This window comes from Balaenoptera ricei, chromosome 9 (genome assembly GCF_028023285.1).
Source record: "Balaenoptera ricei isolate mBalRic1 chromosome 9, mBalRic1.hap2, whole genome shotgun sequence".
Classification (NCBI taxonomy): domain Eukaryota; kingdom Metazoa; phylum Chordata; class Mammalia; order Artiodactyla; family Balaenopteridae; genus Balaenoptera; species Balaenoptera ricei.
In genome coordinates, this window is record NC_082647.1 from 41,991,110 (window position 1) to 42,012,953 (window position 21,844).

Consider the following 21,844-nt stretch of genomic DNA (forward strand, 5'->3'; position numbering starts at 1 on the left):
TCTTGACAGTTTAGCAATGCCTGGCTTACGGCTGGGCTAAAGATGAGTGTGACAGGAATGAGGGGTAAGGCAGTGCCTCTCCTTGGGGCCACTGGATTACCTAAGGACTCAAAACAAGGCAGATTCCCAGACCTCACACATGATGAAACTAATGAGTCTCAAAGGGAGGACTCCAGATGCCTATGGCAAAGTGGACAAACCATACCCCAGCTTTCTGGAAAGAACATTACTGCTGCTTTTCTAGCATTCTATCCAAACACTGGGGTCACTGATGAGTGGCCACAAGAAAACAGGCATGATTACTGGATTTATCCTTTACATCTTGACTCCGAAAAATGATTATCTATTGACTTTAATTCTTCCAGTCCCATTTTCATTGCTAAGCAACTGTTATGCAAGAGAAAAGTCTCTGTTGATAGACTGCCAGCTGAGATGATGCTAATGAAAAGCTTTGCAGTGTATGCAAAGGATGGACGATTTCTCATACGGAGTTTATCATCTCTGTCTCCCCACCACCAACTCCCCCAGTCCAAGCATCTGGGATGAGACAGATGGCCATCATGAATTATCAAATATTACATTAGCTGACATGTTTTGCATTGTAGACTCTAGTACTTCAATTCTGAACATCTTTTCAACAAGACTGATCTCCGTTAACTAGATTTCCTGCCTAGGTGAAATATATTTCTCTCATGGGGAGAGACATTTTGATAAATAACCTGTCATTAAAATGCAGAGTTAAAGCCTCATTAATGAATTCCTGGTGTAAACAAATGCACCACCAAGTGATCTTTGATCATCACCCACCCTGAACATAGATAAAGTTTTTAAAAATATAATATTGCCTAGCATTCACTTGAGACTTTTTCATTTTCCACAGTAATCTCTAGCTCTGTCATTTATTATCTTTGGGACTGTTGGCGATTCCCTGAACATTTCTAAACTCTCCTTTCCAGACCTGGAAATGGAGACGCTATATCTACATAACAAGTCTTTGTGATGATTATGTAAAATAATGTGTAATCCTCCCAAATGCCATGCCTGGTACATAGCCAGCACCCAGGAAAGAGCACCATTCCCTCACACCCTTGCCACTTAATACCTAGTTCAAAACGAGCAACATCTATACACCTGGGGACTGGTTATAAATGCAGAGCCCCAGGCCCCACTCCTAATTAGGACATACCTAATCAGAGTCTGCATCTGTACATAATCCACAGATGATCTATTAAAATTAAAACACACATTAAAATTTAATAAATGGGGCTCCTGTAATGCTCCAAGATTAAGAACTTAGTCATTTAGTCATCAGATTTTTACTAAGCCCTCCTGTGTGCTGTGTAGGTGCTGGGAATATGGTTGTTAACAAAACAGGACAGTCCTCTCTTCATGAAAGATACAGGGAAAGAGCTTTCTCCTGGACCCCCATACCGGCCAGCATTCCACATGCTTGGAAACAGAGCTTCCTCAGCACGTTCTTATCCTCAGAGCAACAATAAATGCAATAAAAAAGCAAAAAGTTCAGTTAACCTGAACACTCCACATCAACATGGCAGTTGGTCACCTTACTGAGAAACCTCCTAGGTATCTCTCCTTGTTTGGCACTTCTCATCAGCAGTTCAAGGAATTTGCTGAGACTTTGTAATTCCCTGACGTTTCTTAAAAATGAAGGTCCAGTTTTGGTCCAGGGCCTTCTTCACCTTCTCCATATGAAGTTAGTCTCCACTAGAGAAGATACAGTGGAAGGGAGAGTGGAGGCAGAGGAAATGGTACTCTGGGATCTGCTTCCAGAAACATCCGATACAGCATCGTGCATTTAATGGCTACGTGCCATCATGTGTGCTTCTGAGAGAGCTGGCGTTTGTATCTAGTTTTCAAGAACTGTGGTAAGGTCTTAGCTTACACCCAGTGTTAGACTACTGCAAAGGGCACGCCTACCTTGAGATTTTAGCATTTTCCAGAGTAGGCAGAGGCGCACCCGCTCCCAGATCCATCTCCGTGGATAAGCTCCCCCAGCTGGGCAGCTCACCATCCTGGAAATCTGGCCGACCTCATGCAGGCGAATATGTTATTATACAAAGAGCCCAGAATTTACAACCAGATAGACCTGTATTTCTATATCAACTCAGACATAGAATAGCTGTGTAACCTCGAGCAAATGAAATAACCGTTCAAGTTTAGTTTCCTTTTGTGTAAGGTAGCAGTAACTAAACCGTGGGCTCTATGTAAGGATAGAGACAGTGCTTGTCATGTAGTAAGGACTCCGATACCTGTTAGCTGACACCTTCCCATCTCCACCACCATCACTGTATGTAAAGCACCTACTACATTCTTCCAGGGCTTATGATAGATGGATAATAAATGTTTATTCTTTTTCAATGTCTAACCCTCCCCATCACCAGCTGAGCCTGTGCATCACTTTGAGTTCCTCACAGGAAGCTATGGTAGAAATGCATCTCCTTATCACAGTTTCCTTTTATCAGAAATGAAAACCCTATAGAGTCACTGATTAAATCTGCAGTCTCACTAGTCACATGAAAATCTCTGCTCTCATTTCTATACTGTATTTGAGCTATTGCATCACAAATATCACTTTTCATATGAGATTTACAATTTTACACCCTGTGGCAGAGCAAATGACAGTTGAGGGTCCCTGTCCCTTGAGGGTAGACACGAGACCTATCTGTTCTCCACTCTGACAGCCTCAGTCCAGCACCAAAAGATGACTGCTCACCTCAAAGACTCTTTTTTGTCTCTTGCTGACTCATCCTCCAACTGGTTATAAGCTAAACAGAGGCAACAAATTTTTTTCCCTTCAGGAAATGCCAGCTTGAGCAGGTGATGTCCTTTTTCTTCATCTCCACCACACCTCCCAAACAGAGGAAGGAGCATGCCACTTGGTTGACAAGGCCATTTTTTCACTGACACTTTAAATATACCACCAGCTCCCCTCAGCTTCTAAGACAACTCAGTTAGAGTTTTGGTTCTTAGTTCCCCTCCCCACAAGTATATGTTTGTCAAAATGACCAGTGACTTCAGAGTGCTGACCAGAATTCAGATTTCTCTTTTTAAATATCTGCTAATCATCAAGGAGCTACCAAATGTTCTATGAAACTCCTGTGATTTCTATTGCATCTCTGAAAAACTGGTCATTAGCAGAGCTTCTTTGACTTTACAAATAAAGGAAATACATTACGTACCAAATCCAAAGAGATCGCTCATGATCTTTCAAGAGCTTTAATTCAAGTGTTCCAAAGAACAAACGGCAATTTATTTGCCTATTTTTAATTATGGTCCCAGGCAGGAAGGGAACTGACCAACCTACCATAATACCCTGCTTGGACCACCCAGTCTAAATCAGAGAAGAAGTAGAGACCACTGTCTGGTATTGCATTTATTCTAAGAAAGCAAAATTTCACCCTGAGATAAACAAACTAAAAAGAGTCACTCTGTCTAGCACTGGTCATAATACAGGTAAGACCTTAAACTCTTGCTTGTGAGTTACTGACTCTTCCTGTAAGTGTTATAATTCTTATGTCTACAGATATTCAGTGACTGGTAAGCCTCAGAGACACAATAATCATATGAGAAAATATCCTACATTGTGGGATCAAGCCTCCAAGGGGAGTAGAAGAATCACCATTCCTTTTCATTTTGAAAAATAGTCATTAATTCTGATGACTAATTTATGTCCATCTGTTCCATGAAGTATAATATCTATCACCACCTCTCCCTTTCTCTAAGGGCCATAGTTTTTAGTTTGGTAGTTAGTAATGCACATAAAATTCAAATCAAAATGGAAACAGCCTAGACTAACTTTAAGCCTCGTAAGACTAGCATTGAATCACACTAGAGGAAACACGGGTATAAGAAAGTCTGGTCTTTTTAATATGGAGCTCTTAACAAACATTCCTCTCCAGGAACACGATCTTGGCTTAAACTGTGTTTCATTTATAAGCTCAAATTTGCTTTTCCACTGTCGATTTTCCAGATCTCCAGATCACTGTAATTCCTTTCTGAACGTTCTCTTGGCCAGTGAAGGCACAAGTTTAGATTCAATTTGTCACTCAACCTTCTCTGCAAATGTGAAGAGTCAAAAAGTGTTATGAGGAACTTCCTACCCCTGCTGGGTCAGAGGATGTGTGAGTGGTTCAGGTCAGGCGCATGGCTTGCTGTCTATCTCTTTAATACAACCCTTTCTCAGGTCTTGACTGGGCTTGGTTCCCATTGTCTAACAAGCCTGGGAATTACTTAACATCTGATTGAGATTTTCTCTCATTCTTTCTTTTCTTTCTCTTTTTAACATTTGTATAGCATAAGGTGAAACCAAACTGAAATTAAGGGAGAAGCAGGAGAAAGGATTGAAAAGTTCATTGAGGATTTGCGTGAAGCAAAGGAATGCAAATAGAATGGAAGTGAGGTCACCTCTGAAGTCACAGAGGCGCCTAGGAGGCTGACATCTTACCTGGGCTGGACCTTTCTGCATCAGTGTTGATTTTTGTATTAGAAACCCTGTGGGGCTGCAAAGTAGAGATGAGACAAATAGTACAAAAGAACAAAAAGCACTGAGGGGGCTCAGTGGGGGTGACATTGACTGAAGAAACCCTTCCAATGCCTGGTGCTCCATTAAGGGTAATTGGTTGGATGTTCAGATTGGAAATGGCTCAGAGAGAGAATCAGCATAAAGTTAGAAAGTAGAACAGCAGGACCCAAAAAACAAGTAGGAAAGTGACCCATCCTCTCCCGGCCAAGGCGGAGAAAGAACAGTCTGAACCAGGCATGGGGAACGCATGACAGGTGAGCCAGGATGAGCAGGGCTGGGCCGGAGCAGTATGGCACACCCAGGAAGACAGGAGGGACCCACAGGTGCTTCAAAGTGTCAGATCCAGAGGGAAAGGTGAAGCACCCAGAATTGAACCGGAAGCAGAAAATCCGGTTCCGAGGTCATGCCTAAAAAACAGAACAGCCAAGTAAACTGAAACTAGAGCCAGGCAAGCTTCCCCAAGGCTCTGTCTTTTACGGGGTACCTAGGGCCAATGGCAAGAAACTGTGAGGTCTGCAAGCTGGTTCAGCAGAACAAATAAACCTTCATAAGGGTTAGTGTGGTTTCAGTATCACTGTAATTCTGAGCTTCCTATCAGAAGAGCAGATACATACCATTCCTTCAGAGAGATACACCGTTTACCAGCATGAAGCAATCTCTCCCTTGAGCCAACACGTGGAGGACACAGTGGACAATATCCTTGATTTGAGTTTCACAAGAAATGAAAAGGCCACTTTCCATTAGCTGCTTCTTCTAGCAACCTCCAATAAAACCCAGGCATAAAGTATAAGAGAGTGGCTCAGTGGTGGCCATTCTGGCAGGGAAAAAGCCAACAGGAATTGGTGATCCAGTATAGGACTCCAAACCACCAGCAAGAATTGTTTCCTGTGCTCTGAGAAGGACAGCAGTATTTGCAGCCCCTCTGGGGACAAGGATTGGGTAGCAAGGGTGGACGGCCTGGCGTGATATTAGGACTAATTACAAAAGCAGCATAGTATTGATTCAGCTCTGGGAAAGTCCAGCTTCTCTCATCCAGTTAAAGCCCCTAATAGCATTTCCATTCCTTCCCTTGGGGCAAAAGAGAGATAAACAAAGAGGGCAAGAGGGAACAGATCCCTGCCCTTGAGTTTTTGTGAAGTGTGAAGAGGAAAGAACTAGAGGAATCTCAGCTGTGCCGGTTCCCCTCTCTGGACACCAGGGAAATGAGGACATGGGCTACACTGGGAGTGGTAGGTTTCACATTTTTCTCTCTGGAGGCTCTCTAGGGATTTGAAGTTTCCTTGAGGAGTTCTTATTGACTGTATGATATTATAATGTAGAGTTCATTATGCCTTTGCCTTGGAGCAACTGACATTCCTGGTCTCACCCCTGTTGAAGGACAGTTTTATTGCTGTTCATCATTTTGGGGCTCATAACGTTTTCCTCTGTAGCCATACTCGCTCTAAATGTGATGTCCAGATCATTTTAGGTAATTATATTTCTGACGAACTGTGTGAGTTTTAATGATGATTGCTTGACATATGCAGGCAGTGTCTGGAAATGGCAGCCAATGAAAGGAGGTGTTAACAAAATGCTTAATATTTTCCTCCTACTCCTGAAATTCTGTCCTCCTTGCCACTGAGAAATGAGATGGACTTAAATCGATGTTGAATATTTTAGAGCTCACCCTTCCCCACCACCCTACTCACTCTACAAGCCACATTCATCCAACACTCTCACACACATTTGTCTTCCTGAGTTAGAGAAAAAATAATGACACAATGGAAAGATTATCTCTGTTCAGAAAGCCCCCGGCAGAGGCAGACGTGGCTGGGTAAGCATGGGCCCGGGAGGAACATCCTTCACAGCCCTTGCTCTTGGGTGTTGGCTGTTGCTCAGGAAAGCATGTCTCTAACCCTCTGTGTGTGCGTGTGCACGCCCCACAGTCATGGAGGAGTGGCAGAGGAGCGGAGGGCAGCCCTGGCAGCTCATTGAACCCGTGGATGGATTCCACCCTAGTGAGGTAAGTGCAGTCACACGATGGTTGCTGAGGGCAGTCTGTTACGTTATCTTTGTAATATAATTAGGCACCCATGCATTCGTTTTTATCCTGTTTTATTCCAGAAAGAATTTGAGGTGATGTGCACACATGTGTAAGATAGGAGATAAATAAATATAAATTAAATTGATAAAATATAAATAAAATAATAAAGTGAAAATCAGAGTAAAAAGAAAATAAGGTAGAAATGATACCTGAATCCCTGACTTAATGTCTACAATTCACAATGTGTCCCAGGAAGTCCTAAGAAACTGCCTGCAAGGGCCCACGAAATCAGCTCCATGCTTCCTATGCAGCTGATGCAAAGAAGGGCATAAGTCATAGCCTTAAGAAGATAAAAAATAAATTAAGTACTCAAAAAAAAAAAAAAAAATCGGAAGGACTCCTGGGAATGAACCCTGTGAGAAATTTCTTCTATGGCTCCTTCTAGAAAAAAAGGAGAACCATACGAGAGGAGAACAGTGTCCTTAGCAATATCCTGCAGTGAGAGCTGTTTCTCATTTAGGATTCTGAGGAACAATCTGGAAAATAGTTCTACTCTGGCCTCTTCACAGAGCAAGGGGAGCTAGATGGTGGGATTCTGTCCCCTCCCCCTCCCCCGTCCATTGTCCTGGCTGCAGCCAGGGAAGTTCCACTTTTATCTGTTCTACATACTGGACTTGCTCATGATATTTCTTTGTATAAAAAATAGAAAAAGAAGTGGGGGAGTAGCTCTGCTGCTTCTAACATTTTGAAAGCCAGTCCCCTGCAGGAGGGATGGGCCATTTACCCACAGGCAATCCTCTGTGGCTATCGTCTCTCTGATGCAGCCTTTGTGGCATTGACAAGGGTCCAAACGTGAGAAGCACTCCTTGTAGCCTTGATCTACATGGTCAGCCAGGCCACAGGGAGGGCTGATCATCCCCTAAGAAGCATGAAGGGAGCCATAGTCCTCCCTCCCCCTGAGCTCTAGGTCCCATGAGTACCCATGGGCAGGGCTAAGACCTGTCTCAAAAGAAAAGGAAGAGGGACTTCCCTGGTGGTGCAGAGGTTAAGAATCCACCTGCCAATGCAGGGGACACGGGTTCGAGCCCTGGTCCAGGAAGATCCCACATGTCGCGGAGCAACTAAGCCCGTGCACCACAACTACTGAGCCTATGCTTTAGAGCCTGCGAGCCACAACTACTGAGCCCATGTGCCACAACTACTGAAGCCCGAGCACCTAGAGCCCATGCTCCACAACAAGAGAAGCCACCGCAATGAGAAGCCCGCGCACCGCAATGAAGAGTAGCCCCCGCTCGCCACACCTAGAGAAAGCCTGCATGCAGCAACGAAGACCCAATGCAGGCAAAAATTAAAATTAATTAATTAATTAATTTTAAAAAAAAAGAAAAGAAAAGGAAGAGTGCCACTCCATGATCAGATGGATGGACAGTAGAGTCTCACAGATGCTGGGTAAATTTTAAAGTGAGTATTAAATGCGCATCTTACTGTGTTAAGTAACAACAACCCAAACAATCTAAGTAATGCACCTCAGAATATCTGTTTCCTGTGTATCACTTGGATGGGTTGATCTAAGAGAATTATTGGCTAGAAGCTGGTTAAATATTAGAGTTTACCCCCTCACCAAAAAAAAAAATGATGTCTTTGGTTTTAGAATAGTTAATGTGGAGACCTGCTTTCTGGCAATAATTAGGTAGCAGTTCTTGTCATTCTTTGTACATTACAGAATTTTACCCTTCTGACTCTATAGAGAATGGGAACAAGAGGAGATGGTCAGAGAGGGAGCAATGAGGAACAAACTAAAAAGAAGAGGGTCAAAGACAGCTTTGTTGTATCCCTCGGGACATATTTGTCTGATCTATCAAAAGACTATTCTGTCCCTGACTCTTAAAATAGTATTAGGGTTCAAGGTCTGTCAAATTGGGGCTCTTTCTTGCACTCAAACAGCTTCGCCATTAACTGACTGTTCAGAGTCAGAAGCTGAAAATCGGTGTGTCATAATCTTATGTTATTCCTGAGAGATTTGTTCACATGCTGCGAGTGGGTGATAGAGTGGGCAACAGTGGTGGAGCCACATCTAAAGTGGGTGACAATGGATAGATATGCCTAAAGCCTGCCTAGTTATCATGTATGTTGAGCTGAGCAGTCTAGATGGCAAATTGCCATCCTAGAATGTCTATTGCGTGCCTACCCGGTATCAAACACAGTGAGAAGGGTGAACGGGAAACCACCCCTGCCGGTTAAGGAGATTATAGGGTAGAGTGGGAGAATGACAAATAAACAGATAATTAAATGTAAAAAGTAGTCAATGCCTCCAGTTGTGCAAGCACAGATGCTATGGGAGCATTATGGGGGACGGAATGGGAGAGAGGGGTGCAAGAAAAGATTTTCAGAGGAGGGAACTCAGAACTAAGACCGTGAACTAGTCAAGTGAAAGGAAGAGGGGAGGGGCTACAGAAAGTGTTTTGAGCTGAGGAAAGTGCAAGGGCAAGGACCTGAATACGAAAGGAAGCATGGCACATTGGAGGTAATAAAAGTGCTTCAGTGTGGCGGGGACATAGAACATGAGAGTGGAGTGGAGAGAGAAAGAGCAAGAGAGATATTCAGGGACAGGTCACATAAGGTCTGAATAGGTGATTCAGACCTTTTCAACTGTGGAGAACAGAGAGCCGTTGAAGGTTTTTCAGCAAGAGGGAAAAATACCTAGACTTGTTCTCTGAAAAGATACCTGTGGTAGCAGCATGAAGAACAGTTTGGTCTAGCAAGGGTGCGGACATTCCTGTGCACAAGAGGGTGATGGCCTGAACAGAGGTAGTGAGAGTGAGGAGAAAGAGAAAGGCCTGTATTGGAGAGATTCAGAGAGTTGAATCAACAGAACATGGTCATTTATTGGATGTCAAGGTGAAAGAGAAAGAGATGCTAAGCATCACACTTCTTTTGTGACTTGGGAAACTGGATAGATGATTTCATTGCCTGCCGAGGTCAAGAACACCTTTAGGGGGATAGGGTGGTTTGAGGAGGAGTTTGGCACATGTTGGATTTAAAGAGCCTCTAGGATGTCCAAATGGGGATATCCCTGCAGCAGATAATATACGAGCTTAGCTCTCAGGAAGGGATCTGAGCTGGAGATACAGATGTGAGCACCATCAGGACAGGGTTGTGACTTGAAGACTTGAAGAGGGGCCGCTGGACGTCCCTGCATACTCGCCTCCCGATGGTGTGCCCTACAGCAGAAGCAGTGTTAAGGGATCCTTCTAGACCATGGGGGCAGCTATGGGAGTCCACATCTTTTCCATCTTGAAAGAGTCAGATGGGCAAGGCTGAGTCTCAGGACCTCATCCTTATGGCACAGACATAACACCAACCAAAAGAGAAGACTGGGACCTTTTTCAAGTGCCCCCTCACCAATCCTGTACATCTGAGCAAAAACAGTTGATACTGGCCCCTCACCACCAAGGGGTGAGCAGGCTTTATTTTATTGGCCTATTTATTCCTAAAACCCTGCTAGAGAAGCAGGGGGGAGTGGGTAACCACTATTGATTCAACTGCCCCAGTTTTCTTAGGCAGACAAGTTTAAGTATAAATATGGGCTATGTTGAACAGTTCAAATTTATGATTGATAGATATTAATTTTTGAGCCAGATTATATTCACCATCTAAATTCTTTACTTATATTTTAATGGAAAATAAATAAGCATATAAAAATTCCTGTATAGCAATAGACGGACAACCGCTTTACTTTTTCATCTCATTTCCAAAATGTAGAACCAGAATTTTAAGAAATATATATAATGCTAGACTTGCTGATTGATTGGATTTGGTGGGTGGGAGTGAGATGACTCACAGGATTCAACAACTGGATGAAGGGAGGTGAAAATATAAAGTCAAGGAACTCAGAAGAAGGAGCAGATTGGAACATTCTGAATTTGGGATGCCTGCACAGTATCCAGCCATTAGATCATATTTATGGGTTCTGATCTCAGGAGACACAGGTTTGGGAATCACCAGCTTCTAGCTGAGAGCAGGAGACACTGGCAGGGATGAGATTGGCCCAAGGGATCAAATTATGAAGAAAAATAAAGATCAAAGAGAATTAAGACTGAGAAGGTATTTTAGTTATCTATTGTTGCATACCAAATGACTTAAAAACCACACACATTCCTTTTTCTTTTTAACTTTTTATTTTATATTGGAGTATAGCTAATTAACAATGTTGTGATAGTTTCAGATGCACAGCAAAGGGACTCAGCCATACATATACATGTATCCTTTCTCCCCCAGACTCCCCTCCCATCCAAGCTGCCGCATAACATTAAGCAGAGTTCCCTGTGCTATACAGTAGGTCCTTGTTGGTTATCCTTTTTAAATATAGCAGTGTGTACATGTCAATCCCAAACTCCCTAGCTATCCCTTCCCCCGACCCTTCCCACCCCTCCCCCCAGCCCTGGTAACCATAGCTTCGTTCTCTAAGTCTGTAGTCTGTTTCTGTTTTGTAAATATGTTCATTTGTATCATTTCTTTTTAGATTCCACATATAAGCAATATCATACGATATTTCTCTTTCTCTGTCTGACTTACTTCACTCAGTATGACGATCTCTAGGTCCACCCATGTTGCTGCAAATGGCATTATTTCATTCTTTTTAATGGCTGAGTAGTATTCCATTGTATATGTGCCACATCTTCTTTATCCATTCCTCTGTCGATGGACTTTTAGGCTGTTTCCATGTTTTGGCTATTGTAAACAGTGCTGCAGTGAACATTGGGGTGCATGTATCCTTTCAGACCATGTTTCTCTCCAGATATATGCCCAGGAGTGGGATTGCAGGGTCATACGGTAGCTCTATTTTTAGTTTGTTATGGAACCTCCATACTGTTCTCCATAATGGCTGTACCAATTTACATTCCCACCAACAGTGTAGGAGACACATTTCTTATCTCACAGTTTCTGTGGCCAGGAATCCAGGCACAGATTAGCTGGGTAACCTGTTCCACTGACTCTCCCAAGTTGCCATCAAGGTGTCTGCCAGGGCTGGGTCTCATCGGAAGGCTTGACTTGTAAGCTCACATTTGTTGGCAGAATGTAGTTCCCTGAGACCTGTTGAACTGAGGGTCTCAGTTCCTAATCGGTTGTTGCTCAGAGGCCACCTGAGCAACCTGCTTCATCAATGAGTGCAAAATGGCAACAGAGAGAGTCTGCCAGTTACGTCAGTCACTGCTGTACGTAACCTAACCACAGAGTAACATTCCATCACCTTTGCCATATTTTAGAAGTTAAAAGCAAATTACAAGTCCTACCACACTCAAAGGAGAGGGATTACGCAGGTATGACTACCACAAAGTGGGAACCATTGCCCATCACAGCAGGACCCGCTGGAAAGAAGTCCTAGGAGATCGCTAGATGCCTCCAGAGAGAGCAGGTGTATCCGAGAGTTGGGAATAGCAGTCAAACTGCTGACAAAATGCAAAGAAAGTTTTTCTTAGAAAAGAAATGTCATTGCGAAGACCCGAGACCCAAATTTGTGGCCTGTTGAAGCTGTAGCAATTCTACCTGTTCAAACACCCACTTTTTAAAATCTTTGCAAAGTTAAGTATCTGAAAAGGCATGTAAAAGATCTCTGGGCCTAAAATCAGACAATAGTAAACAGAAAACGTTGAAAGAGCCATGAACATACATCAAGTCTGCTTTCCTTGGCTATGCTGAGACCACCTAGCTAAACATTCCTGACACCTCCTGCCTTAGAAGCTTCGCCCAACAAAGCTCTCTGCAAAACAGCGTCCTCTCCTCTCCTCATGGAAGTAGCAACCCAAACCGATCCTCTTAAAACTCTTCTTACAGGCAGTGAATTTTCCATGACATCAATTCCCTCTTCTTTCTTGATCCCTGACCCTTATACACTGCTGGTGGCAGAGATCAGATATATAATCAGTGCATTGGCTTTAAATAAGTTAACAGTCTCTAGGTCTTTACTTGTCTCAACATGTAAGCCCCCGGGACCCAAGGTCCTTGACAGACTGGTGGAGCCCCTCAAAAAAGGCAGTTAAGCTGGCAGTGGGGAGAGAGAGGAGGGAGGGCCTCCTGGGCCAGGGAACCCTCAAATAACACTCACTTAGGCTGGCCCTCCCGTGCCTCAGGGACCAGGTTTGTTTAGTTTGCTTTATACACCAACTGGCAGCAGTGGTTTTGGTGGTGGCACCCTGAACCAGCACAGACAGGCTAGAGCTGGAAATGTAACATTTTAAATACATCTTACACCACTGTCATATTGTAAGTTTACAAATTTAAAATTAATTGGGACCCAAAGTAACCAGGTCCAATAGACTGTGTTTCTGGACAGATAAAGAGGCCAGAGAAGTAAAACTGTGCCTTCCCTGTGGTGAGGGCTTCCCTGCAGGTATTTAAAAGCAATCTTACAAGACAGCCTGGAATTGTTCTCCCTTCAAGAAAAATAAATTCACAGTAGATTTTTTACTTTGGTCTGGTAGAACCCCAGAGTTAAATTTAGCGAGAGTTCAACTTAAAAGGTATCAGTCATGATAAGTTGTTGGTGAAATCTATATTCTCTTGCTCTGAATTGCATTTGTTCTTTTAAAATATTACAAAAATGTAGTTACCGTTCAGAGTTTGTTTTTATGATTGTCTTACTAAAGAGTTCCATTTTTGTAGCAAAATACATACAGTTAGCTTACAAAGTGGGAATGTGGAAGAATCACAGATGATGTCCAGCTATGACCACTGCTGGGCTTCTATCATGTCTGGATATGTGAGCAGATCATGAGCATGTGGGCTGGATCTGACATGGTATATTTTCTTGGAGGACCCGGTACTCTCCCGGTGAAGAACTCATCATAAATACAAATATGGTTAGGCAAAGAAGCGTGGCGCAATTTTAAATTGTCATTAGAAGGGAGAGAAATTCTAGAAGCCATATGGTGGCTGTCACCAAGGGCTGAATCACGAAGTGGCACCAGGTCCCTACCCTCCAACTCCCCTCTCCATGGACTCATGCCTGAATCCTAGGGAGATCAGGGGCTGCAAGTAAAAACTGAAAAAGCTGCTTCACCAAAAACTTATATAAGACAATGGGGTGTTACGTTGCCCTACTTTGTCACCCCTTCTATGAGAGTTTCAAAGAGAAAACTTCACAGTGGACCAATGACCATCACATGGTTTTGCCACCATGAGGGCTTCTGAGTAGCAGCAGTAGACAGATGGGTGGGTGGCAACGCCCCACAGAAACACTGGAGCTGCAGGGATGCCTGCAGAACAGCACCAGTGCCCATCAGATGTGGACTTACCCAGAGGAAGGGCCACACCTGCTAGAACTGAGTGGCACCTAGACAAAAGCAGCACCGCCAATGTGGCAACCATCTGGACTCTGCAGCTGGGGTCCTGCAAGAGCACAGGCAGCTGAGTCAACTGCAAAGGAAGAGACAAGGAAGGGCCTAACCCTGTTAACCAGAATATTCCAATTAACCAGAACTCCACATTCCCTAGCGTTCTGCTGGACCAGATTTCTTTCCGTGCGCGTGTCTAGTAGGGTTAGTAAATGAGGCGGCCTGTGAACCCCTCCTGGGCTGCAGATGTTGGGCACACTGGCAGCAGGAAACTGTCTCCACCCCTGTCCTGAGGATAATTGTTAGGGAGATGTGTACGAAAAAAATGCATCGGTGAAATAAATTAGCTTGCATGTATCTGACGGAATATCATGCAGCAAATAAAAACGATACAGATCTACTTTTAGTGGCACAGAAATATGTTTGTAATATAGAGCAAAGTAAATAAAAAGCAGATTAGAGATTGTTGGGATGATTACTCAACTGAATGCATTTGTCAACACTCATGGAACTGTTTACCAAAAAGAGTTCATTTTAGTGTGTGTAAATTATACCTCCAAAAGAGCAGATTATAAAATATTTACAGAGGGATCAAATGTATGTGTGTGTGCGTGTGTGTGTGCCTCAGAAAGGCTCAATGTTAACAGTGACTATCTCAATTATAATTAAGATAAATTTTATTCTGTTTTTCTTTTGCTTAATTGTCCTTTAATTTTTTCCCAAATGAATAGATATTGCTTTAATGTTTTTAATTGTGAAAAGGGAAGCACGAAAGATATTTGTGTTCAAGGAACACCTCGCTTGGAGTAATGAGGATGACTGGGCCTTGCCCTGTGCAGAGCATCATGGGAGTTACAAGAGGAGGTTGGTTATAAGAAGCCCACAATAGGTGCTCAGTAAATGTTTCTCAGACGAATGAATAATTATAGTGGGTCATTTTGTCACAAGTGTCTAGTTTAGTAATAACAATACCATTTTAGATCCAAAATATTGGCAATGCACACTCACGAATATTTTAGTCTCCATTAGAGTGACAGCCAACTAATTGCTTTCAAACCAAATAGTTACCACATGCTCAAATCTGAGCTCTTTTATTTTAACTTTCCTCTGCTTATCCTCACCCCCATCTCCTCCTTTATTAATTCACATTGGGAAACAAATGACCACAAATGTATTGGTACCACATAATTTTTAGGAAGACTGCTTAGGTATATCAAAGTGAAAGGCAAAAAACAAAAAAGAAGAACCAGTAATTTTCCACAGACTTGGAAGCAGCCTACTTTGTTGAGAAGTAGCAGGAAAAACAGCCCAAAATCAGTCCTCTGTTTTTGAAGACATGACTGCTTATAGTGTGAGAGATGATCAGACCCTTCCTGGAAACCTGCTGGCTTGACAATCAGCCTCTTTAGGTCTGAGAGGTGTGTGTGTGTGTGGTATGTGGTATGTGGTACGTGTTGTGTGTGTTGGTGGCAAGTGGGGTGTGTATGTGTGTTAGACACCACATGGATATGATCAAGATTACATTGTTGGATGGATGGAATTTGGGGTCCACCTCAGAAGGCTCAGGAACATATTAAAATACTGGGGATATTTAATGTATCGACTCAACCAGTTCTATTTTTTTCTAACAACTGCTAAAATCTTACACACAATTTAGACCCAGAAAAGTCTTCAGATCATTTACTCATTTTGCAAATAAGAGAATTTCAGCCCAGAGAAGAAGGCCGAAGAGGGCTGGCCAGCATCACACAGGGAGCTGGCTGCACTGCTTGCTGGAATGATGAACAGCATGTGCCCTTTGAAGACAATGTCCATGTGCTTCTGCATAAAGTCAGGGACATCCCTGAGCATCTGCCCTCAACAATGTGTTCCCCTCTGAGGCCTTCAGCAGTCACGTTTCTCTTATCATTCAGCATTAACCACCCCCCCCACCCCCCTCCCATGGAGATATAGCCATCTGGGGCCTGAAGGCCTGTCCAGGGCCCATTTGCTAAATGAGGGCATTATCTGCAGAGAAAGACTCCTCATCAAAGGCGTGTTAATGACAAGCCAGAGGACCGAACAACCAAGAATGGATCCTGCTGACATTGTGAATAAAGGGACATACAACAATGCAACCAGAGAGCGGGCATCAGGCCAGGAGAGAGAGGGACAAGCCTATTGTGAATTAAGCCTGTACATTCCACACCCTGGCACTCCAACCACTCTCTCCGTGCCCACAGCCTCCTTCAGGAGCCCAGCCCTGCCAGGGAACCGGTTCAGCTTCGTCTCCCAGGCACCCGTAGTCCCCCTCTATGACTTTCTCTTCCACATCTCTAAGCTTTTGCATGTGCTGTGTCCTCTGCCACATACACTGCTTTCCTCATGATCCATCTGGTGAATTCCTCCTTGAAAATTCAGCTCAGCCATCACACTCTTCAGAGAGGACCTATCCTTTCTTCACACCCAGCAGAGTTGCCACCTCTTCCCCTTCCAGCCGTGTGCATCCCTCACAGTCCTCCCTGTGGGTTTGGTGGTGTCATTCTGCATGTCTGGGTCCCTCACTAGACTGGGAGTTCCTTCAAGGAAGGATTCATCCTGTTCACCTCCAAAACCCAAGCCTTAAGCCTGCAGTAAGTGTTAGCTATCCACAGGTAAGTGAAAAAATGCCTTTCTGAGAAAGTGTATTTGCTGTCTATTACTAAATAACAAATTACCACAAATGTAGCAGCTTAATACAATACACACTTGTTGTCTCACAGTTTCTGTGGGTCAGGAGTGCTGGCATAGTTTAATTGGGTTCTCTACTTAGAGTCTCAGAGGCTAAAATCTACATTCTCACCAGGAGACTCAAATGGGGAAGATTTGATTTCAGACTCACTTGAGTTGTTAGCAGAATTTATCTCCTCGTGGTTGTAGGACTGAAGACCCAACTTCTTACTAGATGTCAGCTGGAGGCCACCCTCTGTTCCCTGCCATGTGGGCTTTCCAACATGGCTTCTTACATCATCAGCCCATCAGCGAGTCTCCAGAACAAGTCTGCCAGCAAAGCAGAGCCTTAGATAATGTAACATAATCACCAAAGGGACATTCTTTCACCTTTACCATGTTCTATTGCTTAGACCCAAGTGATAGGTTCCATCCACAACAAGGGAAGGGGATCATACAAAGACCCAAAGGTAGGAATCCTGGGGAACCATCCTAGAGTCTGTCCACCGCACAAGGAATAGAGTAAATCTTGCCGGTAAATTCTTTACTTTGTTTTAATTTCCCTTTTACTCCTCCTTTGGGTTCTCTCTTGCAGGTGGCTTTACAGCTGTTGGCAGATCGCTTCTGGAAGAAGGTGCAGCTCCAGTGGCCCCAGGTCCTGGGAAAGGAGAATCCATTCAACCCCCAGATTGAGCAGGTGTTTGGAGACCAAGGCGGGCACTAAGTCCCCAGGGACACCTGCTCCTGGGGAGCTCAGGAAGGCAGAAACTTGGGTAAACTCATTCAAGAAACAGTTATGGGGGCGACTGTGTTACAAACTCACAGGCCCCTCTTCAGCAGCATCTTTGCAAAGTGCTTTTCTCCCATTTAAGAACCTAGTGTCACTCTCCTCACTTCCCCTTTCCCACTTTTGGGGATGGCTTCCCAAATAAACCACCGGCACCCAAATCTTTGTCTCAATAAAGACAAAATTATAATGACAGTGTGTGTATTATTGTGTATGCTGTATTATTTTATTATTTTTTAATTTATTTATTTATTCCTGATAGGGAGATATTAATACTTCTATTTTGGCTAGGCACCAGCGTGAACCAAATCTCCCACTCATCGTATCAATGATTGGAAGAACCTACCACAGACTAGCTTCTGGCTTTGCGCATTTCACACCTTGTTTCTCCTCCACGATCCACACACTTCCTCTGCCGGGAGCTGTAGGACACTCTCTCATACTGTGATCTGACCACTAGCCCTGAACCTTTGTCACGGTGCTGGTGGACAACAGGGGCGTACCTGGAGACCCTTTCCTGCACCAGGATGGCTAGCGGTACCCTAACTGTGCACAGAAATGACAGCTAACCACATAAATAGTCCAACCTAAATCCAGCCTAAACAGATCTCCATTTCAACTTCCCCAAAATTCCCATGGCTTTTCCAGAGCCACTGGATATAAGGGAAATTGTGACAGAGAGGAAACAATAGTGTTTAAAATATCTTACTTTTGCAAATTTTACAAAGCATAGGACCATGTGAACTCATTGTTGGGGTCCCTTCCAGGGCTTTGGAAGGAACCCTAAAATTTAATATTTCTTAGACTTATGGTAAGTCCACCTCTGCTCACAAGATGAACTGGCCAGATTTGTGTGAGCTTCAGTTTGGGGGGCCAACACACTTAAAAGGTTGTGAACCCATTAATTTCTGTCACCTGGGCAGAATCCTTGGCTCAGCATGACCAGCACATGTCCCCAGGAGGCAGATCAACAGAGGACCAACAAGCCCCCAGGAGGCTGCTTGTTTCAAGCAGGAAATACAAACTCGGAGTATAGATTGAATGTGTGAGGTGTGGAGGTGTGGGGCTGTGGACACCTGCTATATCCATCTCCTCCTGGTTTTGGTGTTCCAACATCTCATCTTATTTCTAAGGACTAAAATACCAATAGTTGTTGTAGTGTTGTTTTGTTATTGTTTTTTTAATCTGAAATCTTAATCATTCAGTCTCAAAATATACCCAGAGAACAGTGCACTAAAATTTTCTATTCCTTTAGAAAATTCTATTCAATCCCCCCATTTAAAATGCTTCCAAGTTATTGCTATTCTAATTTTTATTTGTGAGTACTAGTGAAGTCGATAATCTTGTATTGCTTTTGCTGTTGTTGGGGGGACAGAGAATTCATTTTAGGCCCTGATCCTTTTCCAGAAGTCCCTGAAGGAATAGAGTTATTTTAAAAATTGGAGGAAACTAGAGGGAGTGTATAGGGAGATTTGGAGGGTACAGGGAAGGGATTCCCAGGCTAGATCCTCCTGAGCCTGACCACCTCCCATCTCCCACCCTAGATGTCATCTCTGTCCCTGCCACTTTGTCCTGTTTAAATTCTCTTAAGACTGAACCCCCCACCTTGGGGATAATTTAACCAGTTCCATCTTCCTCATTCTCCATCTGAACAGGTTCAGATGGGAGGATGGAGGTACCTGGGTTCTGAGCCCTGACCTCATTCCTGGGACAAAGCACCAAGAAATCAAAGGGTGGGAGAAGATGGTGCTCCCATCTCAATTTTTTTATAAAACACTAATGTTGCACGAAATACTAGGTATCACCATTGTCTCCACAAGAACTGGAGTCCCAGGCCAGGCCCACTTCCCTGGATTGGGAGCGCATGGGTGAAGCCTGTCCACTTCTGCCTCCATTTTCTATACTCCCATCCAGACATGTTCTTTCTTTGAGATTCAACCATGTCTTTCTCTCTGGCTTGGGGATATTCTGTCCCTGTAAGGTGTTGTATATACTTCTGATAGCTTCTGAGTGTCCAGAATTTATGGTAGAGCCATGGGGGACAGTTTCTATCCCATATTTCTGCACTGGTGCCCCTTGAGCTACTGTCTTCAGCCTCTAGTTTTTCAGAATCATAGTGTATGAGTGCTGTCCTTTGACAGGCATCTGAAGGGCTTTCTTGGGGTGGCTTGCACCCCTTTCCATTCCCTTCCCCAGTTCCTGGACTGGCCTCCTGGAGAGAAGAGCCAGAACCTGAACAGAAACTCCAGGAGATGAGAACCAGGCCAGTCAGGTTCACTCCTGTATCCACAGCCCTACAGCAATGCCTGGCCCATGAGAGGTGCTCAATAAGTAGTACTGATTGAATGAATGAATGAATATTAGAGTTGCTCTCCAGGGCACACTTCCTTATATCTTGCTATTTAGGGGAAAAAAAGAAGCCTCTTTTTGACACATTTGAATTAGGCCCGTTGAATCATACTCCTTGTGGTGTGAAGGGTAAGAAAGAAAAGCAGTCAACACAGGGGGTGCTTTCCTTTCTGGGCACCCTTGGTCAGAAGACATGATTTTCATCTAAATGCCCCAATACTATATTGTCATTTGTTTCTCCTATTTTCAGATTAAAGACCTCTCTTACCCTTTGCTATTGGAATGGGACTCCTCATTTTCCACATGAAAAGTTATCAAGAACTTCTATCATAGAGCCTTTTGGGTTCAGGACCTGGTGGGAAAAAATTTCAGACCCCCCAGCAAGAGCAAATCAGCTAAAAACTCTTATCTGAGACTTGTATTGACCCACAACATAGCAAGGACTGGAGCCCCCAGGAATTTTCACCAGCTACCCCGCTCTACCCTCTCCTGAGTTAGTCCCACTAAAGAAGGGATTCTGAACTGCAGTCTATGGGAACCACCCTCTCCCAGAATTAAGAGTGCCTATGAACTTGAATGGGAAAAATTGTCTTTACTACCCTCTAAGTAAAATTCACCATTTCCTTTAATTATGAACGTAGGCAACAAAACACTGTATTTTTTACAAAACACTGTATGTTTGCAACTGTATTCATAGCTGTCTGTCACAAATATTTTCACATCACATTACATTTGTTGCAGATACAGTCAGTTCTCATTACTCAGGGCAGTTATGTGCTATAGTCACCTTGAATACTGAATTGGCAAACGCTGAACCACTGCGCCTAGCGGAAATACGGGCTTACATTCCTGTGAGCCTCTGGTCACAACATTATCATCGACCAATCAATACACAATCTTCTTTTAATGTGTGGTTTTTGTTTAAAGACACCTTATTTAATTTATAGTTGATTAATTAATGTTGAACTCACAGCCAACAGCACGACAACTCGCATCTAAATGAAGCTTAACTACCCATCTATTTTCTTCATAAGGCACATCACAGTCTCCTGCACTTAAGCACACAAGGTGGCACTTCAGCACTGCACTCGAAGACCGTTTTAACCAGTAAAGTCACCAACGAAAAGCATAAAAATGCCCAAAATGTGGCAGTAAATACACCGTGAAAAAGACACCTTTTTTTACAGTGTGAGAGCTGAAACAAGAAGGCAGAGCCCTGCCTTTTTCAACCTCAGCTGGGAACGTGCAGGTCAGGTGATTGACATTTCTCATTGCTCAAATGACCACAAAAGTGCCATGAGTATTGATTTGGGGGTTACAGATAAATTTTAGCAAGTACGTGAATTCACAGATATAGAATTTGTGAATAATGAGGAATGACCTTATCTTGAAATATCATTTATGGCCATGAGTACTTTGAAACACCTGTAATTATTAGATCCATTAAAAAAGAAATACATATATTAAGGCATGCCCATTTTTAAATATTTCAAAATATTTTAGTAGTGTGATATTTCGTTTTGATACAATTCCTTTGTAATCCTATGTGTTTTATTTTTTGCACTTAAAAACGTTATTCTGAGAAGGGATCCCCAGCTTCCCCAGCCTGCCAAGGGGGTGCATGACACACACAGGGTTGTATGTTCTGGGATGGGTTGCTTTGAGAAGGAAGAACTCCACAGTCTAAAAAGAACTCCACAGTCTAAAAAGTATGGAAGCACAGCATAATTTCTCTGCTTCCTGGAAAGTCACAGGGTGAAAGCTCTGCAGTAGAGAAATGTGTTCAGCTCATTATTTACCCAACATTTTTGACCTAGAGCCCCTTCTCCTCCTGTGAGAGGTATTAACACTCTGTGGTCTTCATGCTCTACGGAAACACCTTGGGAGATGTTGTTTAGAGGAATTAGCCTCTAACACACTCACCGGCAGTGTGAGGGAATTTCCCAGGTATATTCAGACTACAATCCCCACGCCTCATCTTTTGTATAAAACAGGATGTCTTTGGAATTCTTCTCACTGCAACAACAGCTTTTCTGGTAGAACTAAAAATGACAAAGGCAGCACCTCTCCTGGGCCCCAAGACACAGGTATGGATTTCCTCATGAAAGGATTCATTAATA

General features: G+C 43.4%; 1 protein-coding gene across 3 annotated transcripts in view; it reads left to right on the forward strand.

Annotated features, from left to right (window-relative positions):
- AOAH (acyloxyacyl hydrolase) overlaps positions 1-17,411 on the forward strand; it is a 195,175-nt gene extending 177,764 nt beyond the window's left edge. For all 3 annotated transcript variants that reach the window (XM_059933610.1, XM_059933609.1, XM_059933611.1), the window contains 2 exons: positions 6,469-6,545; positions 17,184-17,411. In XM_059933610.1, coding sequence (XP_059789593.1) covers positions 6,469-6,545; positions 17,184-17,312 — 206 coding nt within the window. In that variant the 3' untranslated portion in view covers positions 17,313-17,411. The remainder of the gene's footprint in view (positions 1-6,468; positions 6,546-17,183) is intronic.
- The last annotated feature ends 4,433 nt before the right edge of the window (positions 17,412-21,844 follow it).